This window comes from Argopecten irradians, chromosome 2, assembly GCF_041381155.1.
Source record: "Argopecten irradians isolate NY chromosome 2, Ai_NY, whole genome shotgun sequence".
Taxonomy (NCBI): Eukaryota; Metazoa; Mollusca; class Bivalvia; order Pectinida; family Pectinidae; genus Argopecten; species Argopecten irradians.
In genome coordinates, this window is record NC_091135.1 from 19,840,886 (window position 1) to 19,868,657 (window position 27,772).

Genomic DNA, 27,772 nt, shown 5'->3' on the forward strand with positions numbered 1-27,772 from the left:
GTGTGTAGTGTAAAGGGATGCGTCAAACTTGCTGAATAAGTAGACCTGGCGATTCGCCAATTACTGTTATCGAAAAAAAGTTGGAGAAATGTCAATTCTATTAACATAATGTTATGTAACCTTCCCATGTAAAACACCAGCACTATTTTATACTTAAATACATACTTATTTAGTTCCATTAAGCAGTCTTGTTGAAATTTCTTTATTTAACCCTTTTTCAATAAGATAATATCTAAATAAAATGATTCATTTTGTAAAAACCATATCAATTGGGATGCTGGCACTGTTGCTTAAATTGAGTTTTGTTTGATTGTCTTTCTGTGTCAGCTGGGAGTCGTTTGATGACCAAAACTGTACTTATGTATAGAACTCAATTTCCGTATTATTCATAAAAAGAGAAGTTGAACATTGTGTATTTGTGCACTCTAATTAATAGTGATTTTTCAAAGATGTAACATACAGAACGAGGTTCACCATTAACATCCAAATCATGTAAATATGCATGATGATAACCTAAAACAATAAACATGGCCTGTTAACTGTAAGTCTAGGGGAGACTACTCCAACGATGTTGACACGCGTTATATAAATTAATTGATTACTTCTCTTCGTACAGGTTAGCGAGATAGCATAATATATTACACCACTTGTCGAAAGAAATAAACATTTGATTTGATCGATCATAATTATACAATACTAGATATATTTTTAACTTCACAAGTCGATATTAAAATAAATATTTCTACATACAAAATAACAGCGCGGAATGTAAATCTAATCGGTAGATATTTAATAGGGTTCATGTGTCGGTGTGTTTGTTTGTTTGTTGATATATACAAGTAACAACACAAAAACTACAATAATTATTAAAGAATAATATCAAGACTTTATTTGAATTAAAAACGTGACATAACTATATAATTGAAGATAAAAGCGTTCCTACTGACACCAGGAAGTTGCAAAGCAGGTATTGTATCATCATATTATTGCTTGATTATATAATTGCTTTTACAAAGTGCTGAAACGTAACTCAATATGCAAAATTCATCAAAAGAATAAACAACTTCAACTGACATAACGAAAACGTCTATTATAAAATACATTTTAATGCACATTTAGGGCATAAAGCAATTATTTAAGTGTATTTGTAGCTTATTCGTTTAAATTTTATTAATAGCTGATATGTTACAATTCGAACATATGATATCTTTTTTTCACATAATAATAGAGAATATTATGAAAAGGATAAGACATAATTATAGCATTGATTCGCAATAACTTGTTAGGAAGAACAAATAACAAACAAGCTGTCCGACAGAAAAGGGTTGGTATTGAAACTAACTCTCATAAAACATTAATACAAAAATTAATTTATCTTTCGTCACAAACTTCAAAACATGAACCATGAAAAAGGAACGTTAGCCGAAATTTCTTTGTTAGGACTAGTTGTTAGGTGAATAAAGAGCTTTTATACTATCTTGGTGCTAATAATATAACTAGTTTGAAATAAATTAAAGAGAAATAAGATTTTGGTGGTCTGAAATAAGTTACAGAGAAATCATACTTTTATTATTTGAAATAAGTTAAAGAAAATGAAGAACCAATATGATCAAAACCGGGTATGCGAAGGCATGTGTTTCATATCAAATCCACTGAATAGGCTAGTATTCCTATAATATATTGAAACAAATCCGTATTAAAATGTGGCATTGGTCTTCTGTAAACAAAGCTGTCTTCGTTACAATATATCATCACCATAATCCTGGCATTAACGAATCACAAGCGGAAAGCCTCCTGAATCATTTCTTGTATTATATTGAATTAAATTGTTCTTGTAATGTAAAATACACAACTTTGATAAGATTCAGCTTGTCCTTTTGATTATCCATAGTGCATTTGCTCATCTTATGTAGATTCCTTCCTATACGGAAAAGAGCAATTCAATGCATATGAATACGAATCCACACATTAACGCACGTCAGTTAAACTTTTATCTGTTTATATGATTACATGTTTCATTGGACTAGGATTTATAAATCCTCTTCTCATACTTATATCTTGTTCTAGTCTTCAAGGATTTTGTTTGGTGTCAAAATCATGTCACATGTAATTGATCAGTGTGCTTACATTCCAACAGTCGATCCTCATTATCATAAGGAGTTTGTTCGAAAGGAAATGTCTCAGAATAAAAGCACGTGTGTGTTCCTAATATCTGGAACGTACGAAACGAATCGGTATGATATCGTTCCGCAAAAGTTGTCGTCACATCCGGGACTCTCGCCGCACGATCATACCGCGCAGAAGCGGAACAACATTGCCATTTGATATCGGAAGGGCTGATGAGCGTCGATTCTGCAAAAATAAATCAAATAAAATCATATATTATTGCGAAATGGCGATATAAGTCTGATCTCAATGAAAGCAGTTTTGGAACAAGCTCTGGTTATAAAAAAGAATAAACATCTATAATATATTTAAGATTATAACACGATCACTAGAAAACTAGGAGAAAATCATATTTGTGATAATAATAATATGTTCATATTCTGAAATAACACACCTCATAAAGCATATACATTTTCGACATCTGTTAATATTAAGTTTATTGCTGCTTATTTTTCAAAATGTAGAGTTGAAAACAGGAATAAATGCATAAAAACTAATCAAGTGTGCTAGATGACAAAAACCAAGATGCATTCAAGAAGAAGAAAGAAACACAAACTTGGTGAAATTCAATAATCATCATGCATTTAAAATTGCTAATTGAAGATAAAAGCAAATCTAGATAAAATGCAAACAAGGTATAAACAGCTAACTGTTGTAAGGAGGTAGTCGTCGACTTATGACACTATAATGTTAGATAAAGCTGTGTTCCAATTTCTGGTTCCACTGAGTAAAATACAATGGTAATCATGTGGTTTTGTATGTTGATGACATGAACTTTAAAGGGATTGCACTTGATATAAGATCATTTGATCATTATCATAAATGTGCCACATAATCAAAAGTAGGGTAATAGATTATATTGGTTTATTTTCACTACTGATATATATTTGTTGGCAAAGGGAGATAATCCAATAAAGTTTTCTGCAAAAATATGCTCATTTAATTACAGAAAGATAAATTATAGCATACCTGCCCAATAAATATCAAACACTTTGGACGGAGATGTAAAATGGTAGCCTAAAGGGAAAGTTATTTGAGCAGAAATTTGCACATAAAAAGAATAAAAATCAGAAATGAGTTCCTCACATAAATAAAATTAGTTTAGAGAACCACTACAAATAAGTTCCCTCTTTTAAAAAAGATGTGAGTGACAATAACAATACGTTTTTCGGATTCACGAAAAACATTTCGAATATTCAGAGGGAAAATTGTCTCTAGAATGAAAAGATGGAAATAACTGAGTGAGTTAGAAGTAAACATTAATCTTTGGTATTTGTGATACTTTGTGAGACTGGTGTGCCACATGATAATACCTGGTTGACTGAGGTATTCGGGACCTCAGTAATCGATGTGAAGACGGACAATGAGCGACTGAGCCGTCTAAAGCTGGCAGATTGCACCACTCGACTATGTCGGTACCTCTCCCACCGTTTTCGTAGAGTTAGCTGAACCTAAGTAAGGAACATGCAACACGTGACTATCAGGCGATGTCAATTTCTATTGAGAGACAGGGGGAGAGAAAAGTAGTTTTGCATGACACTTGAAGCTGCTACGAACATTCCGGAATGGATGATAAATCAAAAGGGTCACTACTCAAGGATGAAATAAATAGCATTTTTGTGTATTGAAAGTTATTAAATGATCACATTTTTATCAACCCTTACATAAATCTAATATAAAAGAGGATATTCAAAGACAAGAAAACATTAAAATTGGCCATCGGTTGAGGATAGCAATATTCACTTATGATAAAATGATTATAGGTAAGTTTGAATTATTTAAAAGTCCGCACATTTTGATTACGAAACTGGCCACAAGCTGTTCTTTTAGTCGACAGCAAAGATAATATAATTACCTTATTGGGTATTCGTTTGTGTAAGTTGACGAAACATCTAATTGAAATGAAATCGCATAAACATCTTTTTGCATATATTGGAGTGTTTAAATTCAAATAACTATTTCATTCCGATTTAGTACCATTGAATATTATATTTCAGGAGATATGCTCCTGTTTAGGTTCGTTCACTATATATAAACGGATGGGCAATGTTTTTTTATTATCCTTATTTAGCATCACTACATGCTTTCATTGCAAAACATCTTTCATCAATGTTTTTCACTGTATTTTGCAATTGGGAATTTGACACGGTAAGGTTTTTGAAATGGCCTGCTGAATTAGTTTTCATCTCATATATAATATCCTTTTTAGGGAGGATTACCACAGGCTAACATATATTAGTATAGAAAAAATAACTAGGAAAAACTAAAAAACGCAATTAGGTTCACAACATTGAAAAACAGACAATTCGCTGTGCGTTGCAGTTGGTTTCGCGACAATGTGGCTACAAGCATGCGCAAAACTACTTTCCGTCTACCTTATCCTGCCGTGACGGTGGGTGTACCCTTATTGAAGTTAGGGAAGTGTCCCACCGCACCGAAGACTTCATACATAAGTGCTTCTTTAACGTGTCCTGTACCTGACCAAACAAATTATTTACTTTACACGACGTTTCTACCTTGATATATATTAGTCTTTGCACATTACTGCGGTAGCTACCCCTGCGTATATGTATCGATTGTGACGCTTACCCTTAAACATGACGTAACGCACAAACAAATAGCCGAGATCCATTTTGATTATAACGTAAACAGACACGGAAATTCTAATAGGAGATAAAATTGCCAAACTAAATATAAATATTGCACTCACCTGACAAGTTCTCATTGAAGTAATAATGTCAGCTAGATCCCAAAATATGTCAAATACGAGCTAATAAAACACTTCAACATATTAGATATTACACGCACCTGTACACGTGTGTGCCTTTGGTAGTTTATATATGGAAGCGTCACTTGTTCGGGGCAGGTGGTCACGTGCAAGTGGCCAGTCGAGTACATCGGGTACGATAGCATACATGGAGATATGTGGACGGATTATTATCAGGATTTTTATTCATTTGTGTGGAAAGTTAAATTTGTGAAACCTCTAAATACAGCTTAGAAGAGTTGACATGTTTGCTTGCTAAAACCAGCCCTACACATATTTACAGGTAAGGTGTTTATGTATCGATTGTGACGCTTACCCTTAAACATGACGTAACGCACAAACAAATAGCCTAACAATCAAACCAAAAGTAACTCTTTGATATGCAAATACAGCATAGAAAACCTAAGAGCTAAGAAAACCTAATACAATGTTATGTAATGATTTCAATATTATGCTGTAAACAAAATACTATTCCTTTGTTATTTTCATCTAGTGTCTAAACCTTTGTATGAGCTTGAGGTTTGGCGACTATATAAATCAATGCTATGAAACTTCGCTGACGTATGATACCGTTTTTACCACTGCTGTCTTTTACTTGAGCGAACTTTATTTGATGACATGATATAATTTCAGGACTCTTTTAACATAAGGTTATCCTCAGGTCATTTTAATCACCTAACATGACTAATCAACGGTAATGAAAATCACTGGAGCTCTGACGACGTTATTATAGACATTTACAACCCGGTGCTCTTTTAACCTACCACGATTTTGGTTATCGTATACGTAGCTACCTCTACCATGGCGGTGTTTCCAGAATAGCATGCGCTTAATTAGCCACCATTGTTTCCCCATGCTGATTCGATAGTGCCTTGTATTAGCTGCCATGATGTGCCTTATTAGCACTCTTTATCATTAAAAGTGAAGTTCAAACATCACGATACAAACCTCTCACTAACGAAAAGCTTCTGATTCCTATAGACATCATGTAAAATACATGTAAATGTTAATGATAATAGCGCATTCTGCTGTATAAAGAATCAGAGAACGATATGTTTGGTAAGGTATATTTATAGTTATCATCATAAAATCAATCATAAACTGACCTAAGAATTATCACTTTGTTTGATAATTAACACAAGAAAATCGAGTGTTGTGATGGCCTTCACAGCATTCTTATACAAGCCGACATCCCACTGAAGATGCTTATTCTAATGCCGACTTCTACTATACATTAAATGCAAAGGCTTCTTTTATCATTTTGAGTTAATTCCATATAGCTATTTTATAATTATACGCAAGGTCTTAGCATATATCCTTATTGGTTTTCCAACACTTGATAAAGACAACATGATCGCAGATAGTATTCAATTGGCTGTTAAAGAAAATCAAGTAGTGTAGAACGCAGTTACCTCCCCGTTTAGAAAGCAGTAGAGTAATGATATTAGAAATCCTTGAAATGACACGAGGAAGTATGTTGTGTAGGACCAGATCCCGAATTTGATGACGTCATCTGAAGGAGGATCCGTCATAACGACGAAGTTGGTAATCCCTAGCAACGGTAGGAGCACCAGCGCAGCCTTCACCGCCTTCCTGTAAAGTACATCATTAGATAAGGTTATTGATACATTACTTCATTATCTTTTTTTCTATGTCATTTATTTCATCATACCTTAGAGTAATAAAATAATTATGATAAACATCGGATAATATTAGGAAACTATGTTAGTGCTGTGAAATAATTACATATGTATATACTGTAGGTCTGACGATACTAATTAAAATATGTGTATTTGAGATTGAAATAAATACTCGCTCCATGTGTTGTGTCAGATTATTGGTATCCAGGCAGAGTAAAGAGTAAATGGCCACCTACTACTTTGGCTACGGCACTGTCATTACCAGGACCAAATGTTTCTTGAGATATATTTATTATTTTTAAACTCAAATGCATGTTTTTTTAACTTGCGTTGACAATCTTCATTTTGCAAACATAGACTCCGTCTTTGATTTTATTGCGATAATAATTCGTCCAGCAATGCTGTTTATCCCGATAACATTATGAACGTTTATGCCTGTAAATCACCAGTTACGTCAACATAGAATGACACTCGACTTGACCACTGTGTATCGGTGTTATAATAGCATCTCTACCTACCTGACCTTAGTTACTTGTGGCTCGTTCGTTTGACTTCGTCGTAACTTTATCACCAGGACACGTATTATGTTAAGTAAAAATAATAAATTGACCTGGAAAATATAATCATACTTTTATCAACATGGTGTATTCATACAAGTCGATATGTGAATATCCTGTCAGAGACAAAATGCTGAACGAATGGAGCTCCAGATACTCTTAGGTGTAAATACATTGATCATAATGAGGTAAAAACGGTATAAAGCTAGTATATTAATAATCCGAAATAAAAGGCAAAATAAATTCAAAGTAAATTCAAATTCAAAAATTTAAATACATTGGATAGTGTTATATGTGAACATGATTACGGTAAAAGAAAAACATCAGATGCAGCAACGATTCTACATATGTGTATAATATACAGACATATAAAATGAGTGTCATAATGATTCTTTGCATTGTTCTTCTTATTGTCAGGATACTAGTCAAGTTCCCATATGCGTCAAGAACGTAGGTTATATAAACATACTTACTGCTATAACTGCGACTCTAGGAGCTTCTATTATCCAGTAATAAGGCAGAAAATAGTACGGAAACCAACATCTGGAATATATATACCTGACAATAAGTATCAATATAGAAATAAATGTGAAAAAAATACGCACACCGTGTATAGAGACAAAGAATACCAAATGAATATCCAAGTATTCTATATAATGATACGTCCGTTATATATAAACTTTATTTATTTTACATCGATTGAGAAACAAGTTATACAACTTATATAAATCACTCTCGATGGCCCGGATGTAAGCGCGCGAGGGGTCTTAGTGTGGGAGGAAACCGGAGTGACCGCAGAAAACCCACGTGATCGGGCAGGTGACCCCTGACCTTTTCACGTCCATGCCAGGGATCCAACCCCGGCCGGCTAGGTGAAAGGTGAGCGGCTTAACCACTACACCACCCAATCACCCGTCGGGTGAACCGAGTTATTGTATACATTACTACTTACCTGGCTGTATGACTAAACGCCATGGTTACCACCCAACTAATTGTAAATGGAAGTGGAATACCTAAGAAGACAAAATTATTAAGTAAATGACCTATGGAATGACCCAAGCTTATTTTGGCTTCGGTTAAAATCTATTTCTATAAACACTCAAGATGCTATAGCAACCTTTAATAGACATGATATATTGCCATCATTAATGTTTTTGTACAGATAACATAGCATACAATGTACGCATATTCTTAGTGTTAATGTGTGCTGCAATAGGTATGCTTATATGCGGTAATGTATGCTTATTTGTGTTTGTTTAAACAACTTGACTCTCAGTTTTTATTACTTGACCTATATTTGTTCTAGATTAACATATCGGGTATCGTCGTAATAAGCTCTTTCTCTTCTGAATCCTCTGGTCTTGTTTCTCGGTATACGTGGATTATTATCTTTTCTATCATTTCTGTGTATAAATAACGATTGTTTGTATTATTTTGTTACTTACCCCAGCCCATTAGGTAGAAAACGATGTAGTTAGGACGTCCAGAGAAGACAGACACGGCTATCATATTATGTAGGTAGAGACCCTCTATCAACATCCACATAAACTGTACTGTCTTCGTGTACTCTATCATTGCATACAGAAACTCACAAAGTACGGGCTGAGGAATAGAAAGGAGAGACAATTAGTACTAATATATAAATATGCTTATCTAGCTTGATCTCTAGTATCAGAAATGATATATATATATATATTATCTTTAAATGTTTATTTTGAAAGTTACAAAATTCTCTTTTAAAGTTAAATCCCAAAAGAGCAAAATGTAATTGATTTAACAGATATGATTATTTAAACTATGTATGTGACATTACACAAGGCTATTTTGCAAAAATAGCATTTGGCATGATTGCAAAGAGATATAACGCAAAATTCGGACATCATTAAAAACAACCACCACACAAGCAAACTATGTTGTCTCTATGAAAATAATAAAAACAATAAGACTTGAATATATTATTGTCCCGGATCTAACTTTCTTCAGCTGCTTGTTAATTTGCATGTGTTCGAGCGTAGTGTGATTTGTAGCCATTCTAAAATATAGATATAAAAATGAAGCCTCTATAAAGAGGAATATTTAATACAATTATCGCCTATTGTTTACACAGATTATGACCAGAAAGTGTCGTTCAAGGTCACAAAATTATATATTTAGAACACACTGTCAGTCTAGAGTGTAAATCACAACCGAAATAGAACATTAACAGATCTAAACGAATAACAAAGCTTACGATTTGTCAAACGCAATGAAAATTAGTAGTTAGGCGGGTCTACGGCGAAGAATTCAAAACATATGTTCATTACGTCAAGGACAAATCTATACACAATGTTTTAATGTGTTATTCCGATGGATATCTAGTTGCTGGCCAACGCTTATATCTCCTAATAGCTTGTCTTGAGGACAATGACCATACGTAATCTGAAAATAGTTCAGTATCTGTTGTTATCTAAATGTTTGGCAATTCAATACAAATACAAGGTCATAATCCAATTGCTATCTGATGATTCCTCCCATCCAATTGTATATGTATGTGAAATACGACCTTAACATTTATCATGCGATTTTTCAGTTAATTGCTGAAAAATAATTTCACATTTAATAATGGATGAAAACTGTTAGGATGTTTTATATTTTGCATCCCAGTTATATAACATGTGACATATTTATTTATGATGAACTATGTCTAACTAATGTACATTGGTTATTATTATGTATGTTGATTTTTGGTACAATATTTCAATGATATCACTTATTAAAATTAGTGCAGTCGTAGCTCATGTTTTTACGACTTTGTATCAAAATTAAATCTATAGAAATCTCAACTGATATCGATCGGAAATAAATATTTTTTCTTGGACATTAAGTTATCAAATAAATAGGTCTGAGTAACCTACAGAAATATGTTTTTAATGTAAATCTTTAAAAGAGCGTACAAAGACAATCATATAGGTACTTTACGTTACATGATATACGCACTTGTTCCAATCAGTGTGTAATGTGAGGTTCATATGTTTGCGATCAACGCTATGTGTTTGTTAATATTTATTATTAAGAATCAACCGATTTGACTGAATTGACTTTGATATAAGTAATTTTCCAAACACAACAATTGGATTAAGAGAAAACTTACAACCGATGAGACCTTGATCAACAATTCTATGTACAAGGCATCAATCAAATACCTATATAGAATTAAGGATGTGTTCTGTTTACAACCTAGGTAAAGACATAAAACTAGACTTCGATTGAAATTGAAATATGCCATTTATTAAATTAACAAATGACGAGAAAAAATTACAATTAAAACTAATCATATTCATAAAATTACAATAAAAACTTAAACTTACTTAAACTATTCAATCGGATATATCTAAAAAAAAAATATACCTAGGGCTACAAAGATGGATGTCAATTTTTGCCATCATATAGCCCAAGCAACTCTGCTATACTTGGGTTGTTTGCCTATATTCACCTCTCAATAGATTGTCATACAGATTACCACGTCGTAATACTTGTTCGAATTGAACATTGCCCCTAGTAACACAGTCAAGCCTGATAGACTGTAAAATGATTCAGGTGTCGAGAACGGCATGTTCACGTGCATATTAATTTGTGATTTGTTTATACCGCAGTCTCCCAAAACACGCACCTCGCACAACATACACGCAACACTACGCATACATGGGAGGCCGTCCTTACATGACCATAGCTGTTAATAGGACGTTAATAAATCAAACAAACAAACAAGACCTATATTTGTATTTGTATTAAGCTCGCAGTTCCCTAAAAATGTGCATTACAAAGATGTAAAAAGCACTCAAACTGTATGCATTATACCAATGGCTATTTACTAATGTTTAAAATATAAGTTTTATTATAAAATCAAATTCAGATAAGATGTCAAGTGTACCGTTGTCAATTCAATGTAATGTTATATACTCTTCAGTGTTTTCGGCAATTAGCAGCACTTTGAGGTAGACTAAATTTCTCGGCAAAGTAAGAGATACACCAAAAATACACCACAGACTACAAAAAGGGGTTTTGTCGACAAATATTGGGTTTGTATCAAATTCGAAAAAGACCCCTTTAGTATAGCATTTTCTGAGGAATAGTGGTAACAAGAGTTGTAACAAGAGAACGGACTGACGGAACGGTCGGAAAGACAGACGGAGGACGGTCGGACCACGGACGAAAGGCGATTTGAATAGCCCACCATCTGATAATGGTGGGCTAAAAAGCAAAGGACGGGTAGCTTGGCCATTTCAAGGCCACTCAGTGATAAGCAAACTAGTTTGCATGAATATACCATAGGGTCAGCTGCATATTGTATGCTTCCGATTTTTTTTCTGGACTCATAGTATTTTCAGAGATCAATGATCAAAGAGTGACAATTCACATTTTCATTTTTAAAGCCTTAGAGGCTATTAGAATAGAAATAATATTTTTAGCAGGTTTTGCCGACAAATCTTGGGTTTGTAGTTTGTAGTGAAAACTGATGAAAGAATCAATAAGTAGGTCACACACAGCATTTTTTAAGTATTAAGAACTTTTTGAAAACAGTAGAAAGTAAACGATTTGTTAGCTTGAAATTGATGCTTAGTACATGTACTACATGTGGATCTTGACACGACTTGCTTAAGATGGTTACATCATAGGGTCATATTGGCTGGGTCACGTGAATAAATTAGGTCATGTTCAATGAATTGTATCATCTCATCACTTAACATCATCTGTTTACCCCGTGATTTTTTTTTTTTTTTTTTTGTATTAAATTTGAATAATATCATCGATAAAAGTATTCTGTTTTACATACTAGCTGATTTACAACATTGAAGTAATCACAAGTTCGAAGAGGTATCTTAATATGTTTAATCTACTAATTACTATATTACCGGAAGTTATTTTTTCGCTGATCTATTAGTTTGATGATTATCTTTTTACATCATACGAATACTTATATATTGGCCACTGTGTAGGAGTAATATTAGATAATCCATCTTCTGAATTTCTGATATATAGGAATAATCACCACTAGGGATGTGTTATCAGCACAATCGTCTACGCGATGACAAACTTGTCATACATGTAATTGACATATCTAACGTTAGTGGAGCGTTAGGGATACTTTAATCAGCCTAGACAAAATCGGTAACACGAGAGCTACTTGGTCGGTCAGTAGCCAGACACCACATGGGCCTCACTAGGGCTAGTTCGACGGTCACTACCCAGACGTGGAGCTCTCAGGGAACTATATGACACAAAGGATATGTCATTTACAATGACATATACTTAACCAAATCCACTGGTGTACCTTAGCAATGCCAGTAGAAAAAAACAGTCCTTTACCAAGCCCTGTTTAACCCTCGTCTTAGTATTTAAGGAGGATAGGGAGTTCCAAGGGATGAATTTTTCCGACGGTAGTGCATTACAAATGCCAAAGTTGGACATCGATCCTTCTCGGAATGATACGAGGCTGACAATTAAGTTGCAGAAACTTAAATTACTTAGCCACATTAAAATAGTATTTAACATTGAAATACTGATTTACATCAACAGTTGAATCCTTCAGTGCTTCCATAACACCCATAAACTGAATAGAGGAAATATTAACCACACTTCGAAATAATAAAATCGCACTTATTTCTTCCCCGTGCTGAAAATTAAAATTAAATATTTTTAAAAAGAAGACGTTCGTTGATTAAAATTCAAATTAGCTTTCTTTACAACCAAGTGTAATTGTGTTTTATTGCATGTAAGAAGTCTACTCTACTTCCAACGAAAATTTCAAAATTCTCATTTCGAGAGAGAGAGGTTAACTTTATTCCAGTCTTTCTTATTTCAAATCTGATATTATTCGCTTTTATCTGTTTTCGATTTATCAGTGTACAGGAGACATGTTGTATACAATAATAGATAAAAACAAGAGCTGTTGGAGAACAGCAAAGCTCGCCTATTCAGAAGAAGTTGATGTTCAAGTATTTACTATTTAAACATGGAAATATGACAAATTAACAGACTCAAAAAAACCTAAAGGGCCCCAAATTGGTTGTATTATCACGTTCAGCATCCATACACATTAGGAAATTAAAATCATAAACATTTATGATGACTTATGCTTAAACAATTGACAAAATAGAAACTTGCTCAAAAACTTTAACATGGAAATATGACAAATTAACAGACTCAAAAAACACCTAAAGGGCCCCAAATTGGTTGTATTATTACGTTCAGCATCCATACACATTAGGAAAATAAAATCATAAACATTTATGATGACTTAAGCTTAAACAATTGACGAAACAGAAACTTGCTCAAAAACTTAAACATGAAATGGGACGCCAACGCTGACGCCGACGCCGACGCCGACGCCGGGGTGACAACATTAGCTCCCTCTATTCTTCGAATATGCGAGCTAATTACTAAACTTTGCAACGTAACAGTACCTGGACGACGCCCAAAGGCAATTGTAGACGTATGTGTACCATGGTACTTGTTAGGGAACTGAACTTAAAACGTAATCTGTACGACATACTGTTTACAAACCGGTGCTACAAAACAGAACATTACCTATTATACTGACAGTGACAGTGCTACAAACAAAGCAGGAAACAGTTCAGCTTACGGAAATGTGACGTAGCAGATCATTTATACATCATTGTACATTGTAAACGCTCAATGTTCACGAAATTGTTCGGCATAGTTGGGCGCAGCTAAGTGTACTACAGTAAAACAGGTTGATAATTAAACTAGATAAAGGTGTAATGTAACAGATGTAGAAGGAGTTGGCACGAAAACTGTTGTCGTTGTTGACCCTGTATTAAAAGTATTTTGTCGGTATAACACAACTTCAATCTATCAAACAATGCGATGATCCTAACATGATGATTTATTGAGAAATCTACATAAGGTACAGAAAACGCTGCAATAACAAACAATGACAATGATTTGTAGTCTACGGAATGATAACTACACATGTATAACAAGAATTATTAAGCAGATAACATATATGGTATAGTTAATGCGGGGGAATTCAAATGAGTTTAGTTCACGATGTGTCATTGACACAATTGTGAGCCATCTGTAAAACAAGAGCAACAATGCACTAGAAGCAATGTAGTTGTTGTTTAATATACGGTAAATGAGGAGAATAGTTTGTGGTCTCTTTAATTACAGTCAAACCAAAGCATTTTAAAAGTTAAAAGATGAGGTGGCGACAGGAATATGGTTTATACTCCAGGATCCACGATAAAGTTAGATTCATAAAGAATCTTTCGGCGAATGAAACGTCATTCAGTCCAGCTTAAACGTGACGTCACATTCACGGGATGACGTCAATATTACGATATCGAAAATCTCGCATGGCAGTGTCGTCTTTTTCTTCGCTCATGGCAAAGGTATTCATTGTAAAGTAATTCTCTGATTGGTAATAATTATTTTGAGTATTTTTCTATTAATTCAGTGATAGTACCCACCGAATAAATCACTTATACTGTTTGTGAATGCGCTTATATATTTCCCACGACAGTAAAAAGTAGTACACTCTCATTCGATTTAGTGAATGAATCTTTTCCTCCGCATCAAAGAGGCGTCTCGCTTCGGGCGAAACCAAGTAAATAACTGGCAATTTTCTTCGGTTTGAATGTCATACTAGTTGCAAGATAAACAGAATGTACGGTAAGTATCTTACAATACAAGGTTTATAACTCGAGAATTCTCGCACCAAAGTAAACCTTGTATTGCGCGATACTAACCATGTATTCTCTATATAACAATGTATACTTACAGTTTCGAATATGGTTGCCCCCTCACTTATGCCAGTGGTACCTAGGGTGGCCCGCCCACCAGCCTGAGCCACAAACTGGTCCACGTACAGTATGAGACGAACGATAGTCTGTACACTGATTGACACAAACAGGTTTCGATGGATTCTGGTTCGATGACACCTAAGACTCCTGCGAACATAGTTACGTAAACGCATGAAATTATTTTCAGTTTAACCTCCGAACATAAAAAAAAAACATTTTGGTATCTTCCCTGTGGGTAAAAACACTATAACCGATTGGCAACTGGCAAATGACATGACATTCTCTTTATATAAAGCAATTACAAACGTAAAAGGCGGCCATAGCAGGATCAGCACAAATGTATGGTGTGTTAAGCTGCATATACACTGTTGACTGCTATGACCAAATGATCTGAGAGACAGAGCTCTGATAACGTCACAATTTTAAATATGAGAATAATGAGGGTTCCGTGTAATTCTACTCTTTTTGGTGGTTTGTAGATAATGATGGATTTTTCCCAAGCTTTTTCTCGCGAGTAGTGTAAGGGCAGTTCCACTGTGTCACAAAATTGTAAGTCACAATACAAGGTACCAAACATCGAGAGTTCACAAACAACTTACCTAAAATAGCTAAAGATGAAAAGTGATATTAGAGAAGACACAAGAGATACCCAGAGCCCTACTATCTCCATTGTTCTCGTACCAACCACAATGTCTTTGATCATCTGTAAAGACAATAAAATCTATCTGTTAAGGTATTTAGCCACAATCGACTACACGATTTTGATTTTGTATCCAATATACAAAGGCAAAAACTGTTTCTTTTTCTGTTTATATTAATGTTACAAAATGTTTTTGCTTTCCTGTCCAAAATGCATCAAAGATAACTACTGTTTAATCTTACATTAAAGATGACAATGCACCTTAAAACATGTTGAGCTAAGAATAAAAAAAAATAATTTCCTTTTTTGTACATGACCCCTATACATCGGCCATCGTTACAAAAGTTATCGGATTTATGCAATACCACCAAATATCTAATACCAAATGTCGAGTTAGTTACCTTATATAAGCTACATTATACAACCCGATACAAAATATAAACTTTGAGTTGAATAGTTAAAACATTTTGAATTGATTTATATGAAACTATTAAGTGTGAATACCGGCCTAAATACAAACTACAAATCTGTGTATGGAGTTGTATTTAGTAAATAGACCTACACTTTTTGGACCACTCAGATTATCTTCCATATTGAAATCAACATTGATAGCAAGTGGAGATTAATTATATACACACATATATATATCAAGTTGTGGAAACTGAAATGGTTTGTTTTTAATTTATCATCTTGTAAGAAATGACAATCTTCACGTCAATGCCACGTTTTAAGGTTACCGCACTGATCAATGTGAGATGAGATTTGTCAAGACTATATGTATATAGACATGTATACACACACCGAAAAATAGATGCCTTAAAAGCAAAATGCCCAACATCTGTATTAGAAACGATAGCCAACATACTAAGGTCATCTCCAAACTATATAAAAGCTCTATTTTTTTTCCTTTTTATCTTAAAACGAACTTGCATTGCCAACTTTAAGTTGAATTCATAAGTTTTACAAAAGAAATATTGGTTCCTATTTTGAAATGCATAACTATAACATATTAGTTAATTACAAAAATTTAAAGTGTTCATCAAAATACAATATCGACGGGAGATCGGATGCTATACGTATTGAGACGTAGGTAGACTAACCTGTCTCTGTGCTGACGACTTGTTGGCGTAAAACCTCTTCCAAATATCGTAAGCTTCGGCAGTGTAACAATTGGTATAATTTGTATACCCTTTTGGGTTTGAGTAATCGCCGGGGAATTTCCCCTCCCAGCGTCCATCCGCTCCGCATCTCCTGAACCCATGTTCTTCATAAAGACAAATCAACTCAACATAATTATTACGTCATATTAATCAAACATAAAGGGCAATATACATATACATAAAAATATATACTAAAATACCTAAATACAATGGAAAATAAAATAATTTTCAACATTAACAGCGACAACATGTTACAACAAGTTACATGTTAAAACACACATTGAATAAACCTATACACCGTAAAAAATTAATTGATATTACAGATTACATTAATTGTTCTATTGTTATAACATTGTAAAAGAAAAGCATGTAAACATTCTAAAATAAGTTTAAGGGTTACCGACCTCTATACTAACAAAAGAAATCATTATAAGTTAAACTAGCCTCTAGTCTCTAGAATTTGTTTTTAATATCACTTTGGCTGAATAATTTTTTTAAACTATGTATTTCGCATTAGAATTTCGTTGAGAAAATCATATCAAAATATGGGGTCTTGTGGCCAATCTACTTATAGGCCCATAAATTAGAAAATTATGCACAGGCGTTATCAAGCAATATTTTAATTAGTTCATAATTTGTAAAAGTACATGTATTCTTAAATGTAAAGTACTATCCATGCTCGTTATGCAACGTTTGGTACATATGTCCTCTTCATCGTCGAAGGGAGTTATACAAAGACATTTAACTACAATTGATTTATCATTGTTTGGTTTGCATTGTCTAAAAGTGTTAAGAATAAATGTCGATTAAGAAATGCATAATTAAGAATTACACTGCCTACATTTAATCCCTCTATTAGACCGAAAAGACGAGAGAATCCAAAGAGACATCTGCAATTTCATTTTTGAATTAATAACTGAATACAAAAGACACTTTGATAACTATTCTTATATAAAACCTTATAATTGATGCATCTCGATCAGGCGTGGGAGACATATAGTTATTAAAATTGTACATTTATAAGAGTACAACAAAATTACTATGTGGGTTTTCCGTACTTCTAGAACCTCTCTGTTACGCTGATGGCGTTTATAGTTATAGAAGTAAAGTTATATAGAAAAATGCTGGATGGCAAGGGTACAATCACTTAAGATAACTCCCTCAAAATCACAAGCATAGGTGAATGATTTAATCAACGATCCATCAATTACTGAAAAAATTACTGAAATACAAAAAATATCAGAATAACATAAAAAAAAATCAAACAAAACGATAACAACCACGATACACATTGATACTATATTTGCTGTTTTAGTTTAGTTATGTTATCTGATAGAGTCAGATGCCCAATATCAATCTCATACATAGTGTGTTTGGTCAGTACAACAATTATCACGAGATAAATGATAACCCGATCAACTATGACAAGGCACATCCGTTACAATGACAAGCCAGACGGAATAGTGATGGAGGTTTCAGACAACAAGGGGAATACACCAGTGTTATCATCTCACGATGCGACGAGATACGTCACATGGTACAGACAATCAAATGTTGATTACAGAGAAAAAAAATAGTTTCGAATTTCGAAATAATCTAATATTACTTTGATGTAACACATCACTCTGGATTCCAATGAGTTTCAGTTTACTGTTAAAGATAAATGAAAATGTCTACCAAGTATACTATTTCATTTTGGCCATACAGGATATCAGCGAGATTGACAAAATATGTCTGTGTATGATTTTTATATTTGTATGATTTGTATTCATTGTACAGAACGAGTAAAATATTAACAATCCGCAGGTGACTGTGAAACTGAATCAGATTGAAATCAAATTAATGTGTTCCCCATGGAAACATCCAATTGGAAATATAATACTGATTTGTTGAAACCTTTTAAAACAATAGATGCCATAAAAGTAAAACATGGACCTACTGATTTAACTAGAGAAAAATGTTATGAAAAATCAATTTTAACATAAAATGAAATGGAAATTTTCATTGAAATAGACTTGTCATGACCAATGCATATAACTATGATTGATAATTTATAACATTTGATTCTAATTGTATTTTTACAACACATTTAAACCTAGTCGGCTGTCGCATTTCCCTTCCAATTGTTTTTGTCTTATTTTCTAAATGTCCACATTTTGTTATCATTATTTTCCATTTCGTATCAAATAAACAAATATTTTGTATGGCTATTGTTATGCTCGTATAGATATCTCAACCAGGAGAAACGATAATATCAGTTACGGGGAATATGAACCAGACAAACCCACTACATTAATGGCATCTTATCGTGATATTGAAACACGTAATAGTTCGTCAGGGACACAGATCGCTTACTCATAATGTAATAAGTAACACAATTAGTTTATATAGAGACGGAGAGCTAGGGTACCAACAATCCTACAAGTGTAATTCAAAAAGATGATGTAATATGTATCCAATGCTTTTAGCAATCAGAACAACTGTGTTTGAAAGCCATTGCATATTAACGAAGACAACGATAAGGTTTCCGTCGGCTTAGATTAGAGCACCACAGATACATCTCAATGATCGACTATTATATCCGTGACAATAATTGTTAGATATACTTAGACATCCTGTATTTGCATGCAGTGACGAAAACATAATATGAAGCTGAGTAAAAGAGCAGTGTGTCAATGTTTATACAGCAAGCCAAAAGGTTTTTGTGTTTTATCATATGGACGTTACAGCTTTTCAATACCAACTGGCTGTTTCATTTATCTAAAGCTAAGCTTTACTTCGACCACAGACACAGAAGGAATCCATATTGACATGATGCTGAACTATTGCCATTTTCTTATGTGATTGTAAATAAGCTAGCTCTAGTTGTTCTTAGCGATCCTCTGAAAGCAATCGTCTTCTTTAATTATTATAAACAAGTACTAGCTTCCCATAAGGCTAAGAAGGCTACCATTCAGCATTATGTATTAGAAAGCATTTACAGGAAAGCTTGATGAATTGTTCTGTACACAGAAGCTGACATAGTTCTTTTGACAATTCATTGTTGAAGATTGATTATTTAAACACTTTCACATCAATGTAAACGACAATCAAGTCATGATACATGTGTTTATACAAGGGCCACTACCTTTCCGAAACAAAAAAAAAGTTCCCTTAAAACAATTATAACGTGATAAAATTGATAACGATGGTCTAAGATGAGGTTACAATACAAAACAAATTCAAATCTAAATATTAACAGTGAATGTTCATATCTATGTTTTTCCGTCTGTATATTCAAATAACGCGTTGTAATTAGAACAACGACGACCATTATACAAATTTACACTTCCGTTTCGGAAAGGTACCGATAGAGTGGGCCATATCCTAATACTGACAAGTTTTCCGTCTAATATACGAACTACGGATATATATTTACTTGGACAAGTTAGTGAAATACATAGCAATATGTCTAAAATTGCGGTTAAAACAGCACTTTAACACATACCGTTCCACGAATATACCATAAGTAAAGCCTAATATTTCCCATGTACGGTCAGTGTTTACAAGTACATAGGTAATGATCAACTAGCTAATATTCAGGCTATACATAGATGTTCCACGCACTCTCCACGATTGAAACAAATCTCGGAAAATTCTGCACGATTATCACCGAACATTTGAAACCTTCGGGGCTCTCTAGACTTATAGTATCCAGTACATGTACCGCCGCCTTGTGTGATTTCTCAGAATAATGCCCGACAACCAGAAGAAAAAAACCCATTCCGATCTCTCTGGGCACAAGGCATGCAAAGCGACCGATTATAATTGCTACCATCCTGAGATGGTAGCAATGAAGGTAAAACAAAAGTGTTCTATACTCACTCGTTCCGTCCAGCCCCGGGTACTGTGGACAGGGCAGAAATGTGACGGTTCCCACCCGGGCTGGGGGCCAGCATAAAATAGTATCCCAGGTTGCATTGCAGTATACGCCACCTAAACGTACCAGAAAAAAAACAACATATTAAGTCACTCAAGCCACACGTAAGGTATACTCTCGTCAAAAATGAGATCTTTTGTCTCTATAAACTGTGCCTCAATGAAGTGTTTTGATAAACATGGATACCTTCATATTGTGAGACATTTTGGTGTGCTTTCGGCAAAAACAGACCATGTAATGTAGTTAGGAAAGGAGGGTAAAGAATAGAATAGTTTAATGGCTTGGCATATTTTGCATGAATATACATAGTCGCTATGACATTGTATTCTAAACATCATATTATTATTCTGGGTCGAAACGAATCTTAGTTATGAAAAAGAACTATTGTGTTTTGATTCTCAGAGACCAACGATCAAACATAACATTGTCTTTGTTGCTATAAAGCGTGCTACTCATTTTGGGTATAACGCGGTGTTGATGGAGAAGAACGCTCGACATTAGTAAAACATGATTTTCTGTATTCAATCCAAAACATTTTGTTGTTTTCATAAACAAGGTCATTAATAACAGATGATGTTAATTGAAGACATATTTATTTCTTCTATGATACATTAAGCATATATTTCAACGACGGTAAATTGGGTTGTTTTTTTCCCAAATGCGTAATTCGAATTTGATTAAAGAGTCACGTACGGTAATTTACGATATAAGAACATAAAACCTTTATTAATTTGCTGACATTGGCGTAGTTTATAGTTGTATTATATCGTGCCTATTCAATAAGAACAACTCAAGCAATGGCACACCTCGTAAACTCACCCGTATACTCTAATATATGGTACCACGCTAGACAATGCTTTACACCCTATGATTACCTCAAAGTCATAAAGAGTCGTGATAAATGTTCCGAGGTATACTGACCTAGGAGTCAAATTTCTATTACTACGACCAAATGAAACATAAACAACCAATGGCTGTGGAGAGGTGATAGCCAGTGAAATTAATTTTCAATTAATTGTCACTAGGGCATCCAGTAGAGCTGCCCCTGTGTTCGATTTGGTTATTCACTGGATCCTATATTACCATAAAAAACTTTGGTTTATATTATAGTTTAGAACCCAAGTTATAACCAATATGGAATGTAAAATACAATTTATTTTCACACCAGGCATGAGAAATGATTTTTTTACATAAGATACGGTAAATTAACGATGATGTTTATCACGATGTTTACTTTGATTTGACAATATTGTTGTTTGATTCACGGCAGGGAAATTGGAGAAACGTGAAGGGAATTTGAGGTGAAAAATAATTTGGAAAACCAAGGACCTTTGGTCATTCCTATGTGAAGATGTAAATCGTGATCCACAAGTGAAGGGCTAGAGACGTTTACATGTAACTACCCGATGACCACAGTCTTATATAAAGAGTATATGATTAAAATGGATCTTTGATTGAATACAAAACTTCCTTTCTAGACAATCAAACTATTTCTTGTATATCACATGAAATCGAAGAGAAAAAACAAGAACAAAAAATATAACGTCAGATATTTAGTTTGTTATGAAAATTTCCCACGAAACATACAGACGACCTCTGGCCAGTACCCCGTTACGGTCACAACTGGAAGTAGAATCCACACCAAGATATGGATAGCTAGCATTGATCAGACAATTTTCTACAATGGTAATCAAACGACGGGCGAATAGAATTCCATAAATTTTTAACGCAATTTTGAAAACAATTTTCTGATGAATCAAAGCACCAAAACAAAAAGATATACAATTACCTTAATATATGTTATCAGATGACCGAATTCGCTTAAAGCAATGTTTCCTATTCCAGAGCAATTTCTTCATTTTGCATTGATATGTACTGCTGATACCGCCGATTGAACGTATCTCTTCGAACCACATTCTATTTTTCGTGTATTTTAAGAGCCTAAACTCAATAGCAGCATATGTGATCGCGTTTTTCCATCTTTATATAACTTTTCCACCTAGATCAAAACATTGCTTTAATTTTTAAAATTTTAGATCTGCAAATCATCGTTTTGTGGAAGGGACGTATTATTTTGGAACTTCATATATTATAATTTAGTAACAAACTCCACAAACTTCGTCTTTTAAAAGAAATACTCTTAAAAAGATGTAATTTCAGGAAACATCCACAGATATTGATAATTTAAGTTCAATTTATGTGAAATCAAAATGACTATTGATTGGTTCTAAAAATAGACATTTTATTTTGCTTGATAAAAAAGACTCATAGCAATCGAATGATATAAGCTGCTTATAAGTGTAGAGTGGGTATTATCATCTACGAGAGTATTAACTGACGTGGCCGTTTATTTTGTAAGGTTTCAGACGAGTATTTGGAGTAAATGGCAAAGTACATCAGTTGCGTTCTTTTGACATGACTGATATAATTTGCTTAATCTCTATGGAAAGTCTGCAAAGGTCAGTAGAATAGTACATGACACTAGACGTGCCTGTATTTCTCTTGTGATTTGGAGCCCTTTTACCTTGCGAATTGATATCTCTTGCCAGAGAATATAATAATATGAATCAATAGCTTATTAGATCAAGTATTTATAAGCAGCAACATATAAAAAAAAGATTCTCTGAAGTAAAGAGGGATGGCATATAATTCAATTTATAACTTAAAATTTGAAAATTAACATTTTAAGTATCCTGTATTAATGATGTGTTTCAAAAGAAAGGATTTAGCTCAAAATGAGGAATATTGTCTAAATCAGTTTCTCAGTTGATATAATAACTCATGGTAGTTATACAATAAAGTCTAGAATGGACATACCACAGAAACTGATGTAATCGTAGTGTAAAAACAAGCTAATGTATGCTATTGTTTTAATGGCAGTTGCAGGGTGCTAACGGCACCGAGTGTCTGCCTTAACATATTCCAGTGTCTGAACCAACTCTTTTGTTAAGTTTCGGATACGATACAGATTGGGGTAACTATATCCTAACCATGTTCTCCTTTTATTCCAAAATAGTTTATAGAAATTAGAAGGTATCGATTTATTTGTATTTGATTGCATTCAAATATAAACATAAAAGACATCAATTTGCTGAAGCCCATTAAAAACCGAAAAGTACACATTGTTTCATAATACTACTTCCCTAAGCATTTTTGTTGGGAAGCTTATTCAAGTTTCCAAAACAGTTTTCTATTACAATTTCATTCTTGTACCGATTTAACCGTAGTGAAAATCTATACCAATTCGGTTATGCACTTAGACACGTGTCCGTTTCAATGTGGCTATGGTGCTTAAAATGTCATTAAGATAATCACATTTTCACAACTTTTAAAATTCCTGGTAAAGCTAACAGAATTATTTTAATATTTTCATTCATCAAACGTTCAAACTAATCACAGTTTTATTGTCCCTGAATAACTCCATTAAAATTACAAACAACTGATATATCCATTGTATCAAAAATTGTTTTCACTCAATAATTCATGTCTGAGATTTAACCAACAAAACCTCGCTTTGAACTATCGCCTGAAACTGATAACGGCGTATCGCCATGTGCATATTCCCGAATCGACCGGATTTTAGACATGGTATAAATTGGAATCCAAACACAAAATAACATATAAGAAAACTTTGAAATAGATTCCATTTTATGGGCAGGCTTACATGTCAACCCTGTTATACATAAAATCAATACTATTTTATTGGCCATGTGAAGGTTTCCGCAATATATCAATTTAATTTGAAACAAAAGTCAGGAAGTATTGAATGAACAAAGTTTGGCTATTAAAATAATACCCCTTTTTATATTACGCCATGCGAATAGAAATCAATATTTTGCTTTCATCCGAGAGCTTTAAATACATTTTGACTAATCGAAAAAGAATATATTTCTCAAGAGTGGATTCTTATATTATTTATTTAATATTGATAAAAATAAATATAAATAAAAAAGAACGAGCACCTAGTATTCTTTCAGTAATACCCCTCCCTCTTGAATAGTTTTGTACAATTTGTATCTGTTGCCTTTTTGACGCAAATGTCTGATGCTTTCGAAGTTTGATTAATATACTACTATTCCATACTCATGAATTGTATTAGCATTTTGATGTGTTATATATCTCCTTACGGTTGAAGGAGTACATATTCTTGTGAAATGCCAATCTTCTTTCAATAAAATACACACCTTTTGTGAGCCTTTAATGATGACCACGGAGGAGATTAAAATGCTTTAGAGCACAACAAAAATGGACACATGTCATCGAAATGTCAATTTGATAAATCAGAATATAAAAACACGAGACAAATAAAAGAGGATCATTTTACGTATCATTTATTTCAGAACCTATACAGGGATTTAGAAGAGAAACGCGATTCCAAGAGCATTAGCGTTTCGTTTAAATAATGGTGCTACTGCCGTCATGTACTTTTAGATGATTTCCGATACGAAACGAGAAGCTGCTTGTCACATAATGCTGATTTGCGTTATGTTTATGCCTTTCATTGATAACGCTTAAGGAAGACACGCTTTTGGCTAATTAGGTCGAGAGGGCACGTGTACTTTCCTAATTGATAAAAGTGTTATGTAGAGAGATATATGTACTATCGCTGTTTCGCTAATTCAGAACGGAAGATGCTCCACCACTGACATATGGTATTTTTTCTCTATCATAAACAGTAGCAGGCGATTAAGTATTTTTCTTCAGTTACAAAAGTTACTGACTTTACACAATTTCTACCATTGAAAAGTTTGAGCTTCTAATTTTACTTCAAGGTAAAAATATCAAAAATAATTTATTGCATCCCGAAAAAAACCCACTGTGGCGCTATGTCCTATATGAAATGCAGTACTGATTTCGCATTCACTGAATGCAAAACAAATTATTTTAGAATACTTTTGAGTTACTTAGACATATAGATACACGATAAAACACCAATTATTGTTCAAATGATGGGTATCATTTATGCTCTGTCGGCGGTGGAGCATCTTTAAACACTTTCTAATTTTATTATATATAATGATAAATCAGAAAGACTGTGTTGCTAATTACAGAGATAATGCCATAAAATAAATACTAATTTATACTAAAGCATTTCTGATTGTATTACTATTTCAATGCTCATAGAACCTAAGCATTCCTTTCGTTATCATACATTCTTCAATGAATAAAGCGTTTGTATCCATCTGGTATATGAGAAGATGCCTGCCTATATAATTCAGAAGTATTTCAATAAAGTAAGCCGGGTTTATTCTGTTCGAAATCAATCATTATTATCTTTTCTACACAGGATTTATCCTAATGATGTGTAGGACCTGAACTTTTGTACAATAATTGAGAAAAATATTCCATTGTTTTGTTTGTGATATGTCATTAAAGTTATTTATCAAAGGATGTTTCATACAGGTACTTATAACACTGTTCATCACAATTTCAATATAAAACTTTCATAATTAGATTTTATAGTTCTGTGTATACTACCTATTCACAAGGAAACATACATCATTACTTTGAAGACATTCATAGTTTCAGTACTTATCCAATATCATAAATTTTAGATTATCCTGCCAAAAATATAAATGATAACTCCTTTGTTTTCATTATTACAGATAATTAAAGACTTATTGCTTTAGGCTCCTTGTGTAGATACAATGTAGTCAATGAAGCAGTGCCCGGATGTTCTGTGTGTGCTTTAAGCAATATATTCATATTCAGACAAACTTATAAATGTTTAAATCCTCCCTCAAGTCGTTTTTGTCCGAAGGAGTAGGTCGATATGACGCATGTAAAGTGAGTTTCGTTAATATTTGATTTGTGATCCACATTCGGTAGAAAACGGCGGACAATCATGGTAAAGAACAAATTGATAAAATTAGTAGGATAAGGGGTTTTGAACCAGCGATAGACTTCTTTAATCAGAGTATTTGTATTGTGGTCTACTGACCTTCAAGTTGTAAACTATGCCCCGCCTGACTTCTGATACAATCTTCGTCACTCCCAACCTTCCAGCTTCTTACCATAGTAGGGTCGGTGATGGAGCCATTGTATGCCTGTAAATACAAATGAAACAACGGTTGATATGCCTGTAAATACAAATGAAACAACGGTTGATATGCCAGTAAATACAAAAAAAATAACTAACGGTTGATATGCCTGTAAATACAAATGAAACAACTGTTGATATGCCTGTAAATACAAATGAAACAACGGTTGATATGCCAGTAAATACAAAAATACACTAACGGTTGATATGCCTGTAAATACAAATGAAACAACTGTTGATATGCCTGTAAATACAAATAAATGAACCAACGGTGGATATGCCTGTTAACACAAATAAATCAACGGTTGATAATATGTAAATACAAATGAAACAACTGTTGATATGCCTGTAAACACAAATGAATCAACTGTTGATATGCCAGTAAATACAAAAAAAAAATAAACTAACGGTTGATATGCCTGTAAATACATATGAAACAACTGTTGATATGCCTGTAAATACATATGAAACAACTGTTGATATGCCAGTAAATACAAAAAAAAAATAAACTAACGGTTGATATGCCTGTAAATACAAATGAAACAACTGTTGATATGCCTGTAAATACAAATGAATTAACGGTTGATATGCCAGTAAATACAAAAAATAAACTAACGGTTGATATGCCTGTAAATACAAATGAAACAACTGTTGATATGCCTGTAAATACAAATAAATGAACCAACGGTGGATATGCCTGTTAACACAAATAAATCAACGGTTGATAATATGTAAATACAAATGAACCAACGGTTGATATATATGTAAATACAAATGAAACAACGGTTGATAAGCCTGTAAATACAAATGAACCAACGGTTGATATACATGTATATGTAAATACAAATGAAACAACGGTTGATAAGCCTGTAAATACAAATAAATAAACAAACAGTTGATATACCTGTAAATACAAATGAATCAACGGTTGATATGCCTGTAAATACAAATAAAAAAAACTATTGATATTCATCTACACATAACTCGTCCTGAAGTACAATGTAATACAGTAAAGTAAAACATACATAATGTAGTTTTAACGCATGTCTGGGAACCATAGTTCGTTATAAAAATATTA

The 27,772-nt window shown here is 33.5% G+C and overlaps 1 protein-coding gene across 2 annotated transcripts in view; it reads right to left on the bottom strand.

The window, feature by feature from the left end:
• Positions 1 to 862: 862 nt before the first annotated feature.
• Positions 863 to 27,772, bottom strand: part of LOC138314761 (PDF receptor-like) — a 104,290-nt gene continuing 77,380 nt past the window's right edge. For both annotated transcript variants that reach the window (XM_069255259.1, XM_069255260.1), the window contains 12 exons: positions 26,596 to 26,701; positions 20,600 to 20,710; positions 16,676 to 16,839; positions 15,535 to 15,638; positions 14,914 to 15,082; positions 8,576 to 8,732; positions 8,083 to 8,143; positions 7,604 to 7,673; positions 7,092 to 7,183; positions 6,346 to 6,526; positions 3,480 to 3,617; positions 863 to 2,352 (listed from right to left, as the gene is read on the bottom strand). In XM_069255259.1, coding sequence (XP_069111360.1) covers positions 2,263 to 2,352; positions 3,480 to 3,617; positions 6,346 to 6,526; positions 7,092 to 7,183; positions 7,604 to 7,673; positions 8,083 to 8,143; positions 8,576 to 8,732; positions 14,914 to 15,082; positions 15,535 to 15,638; positions 16,676 to 16,839; positions 20,600 to 20,710; positions 26,596 to 26,701 — 1,443 coding nt within the window. In that variant the 3' untranslated portion in view covers positions 863 to 2,262. The remainder of the gene's footprint in view (positions 2,353 to 3,479; positions 3,618 to 6,345; positions 6,527 to 7,091; positions 7,184 to 7,603; positions 7,674 to 8,082; positions 8,144 to 8,575; positions 8,733 to 14,913; positions 15,083 to 15,534; positions 15,639 to 16,675; positions 16,840 to 20,599; positions 20,711 to 26,595; positions 26,702 to 27,772) is intronic.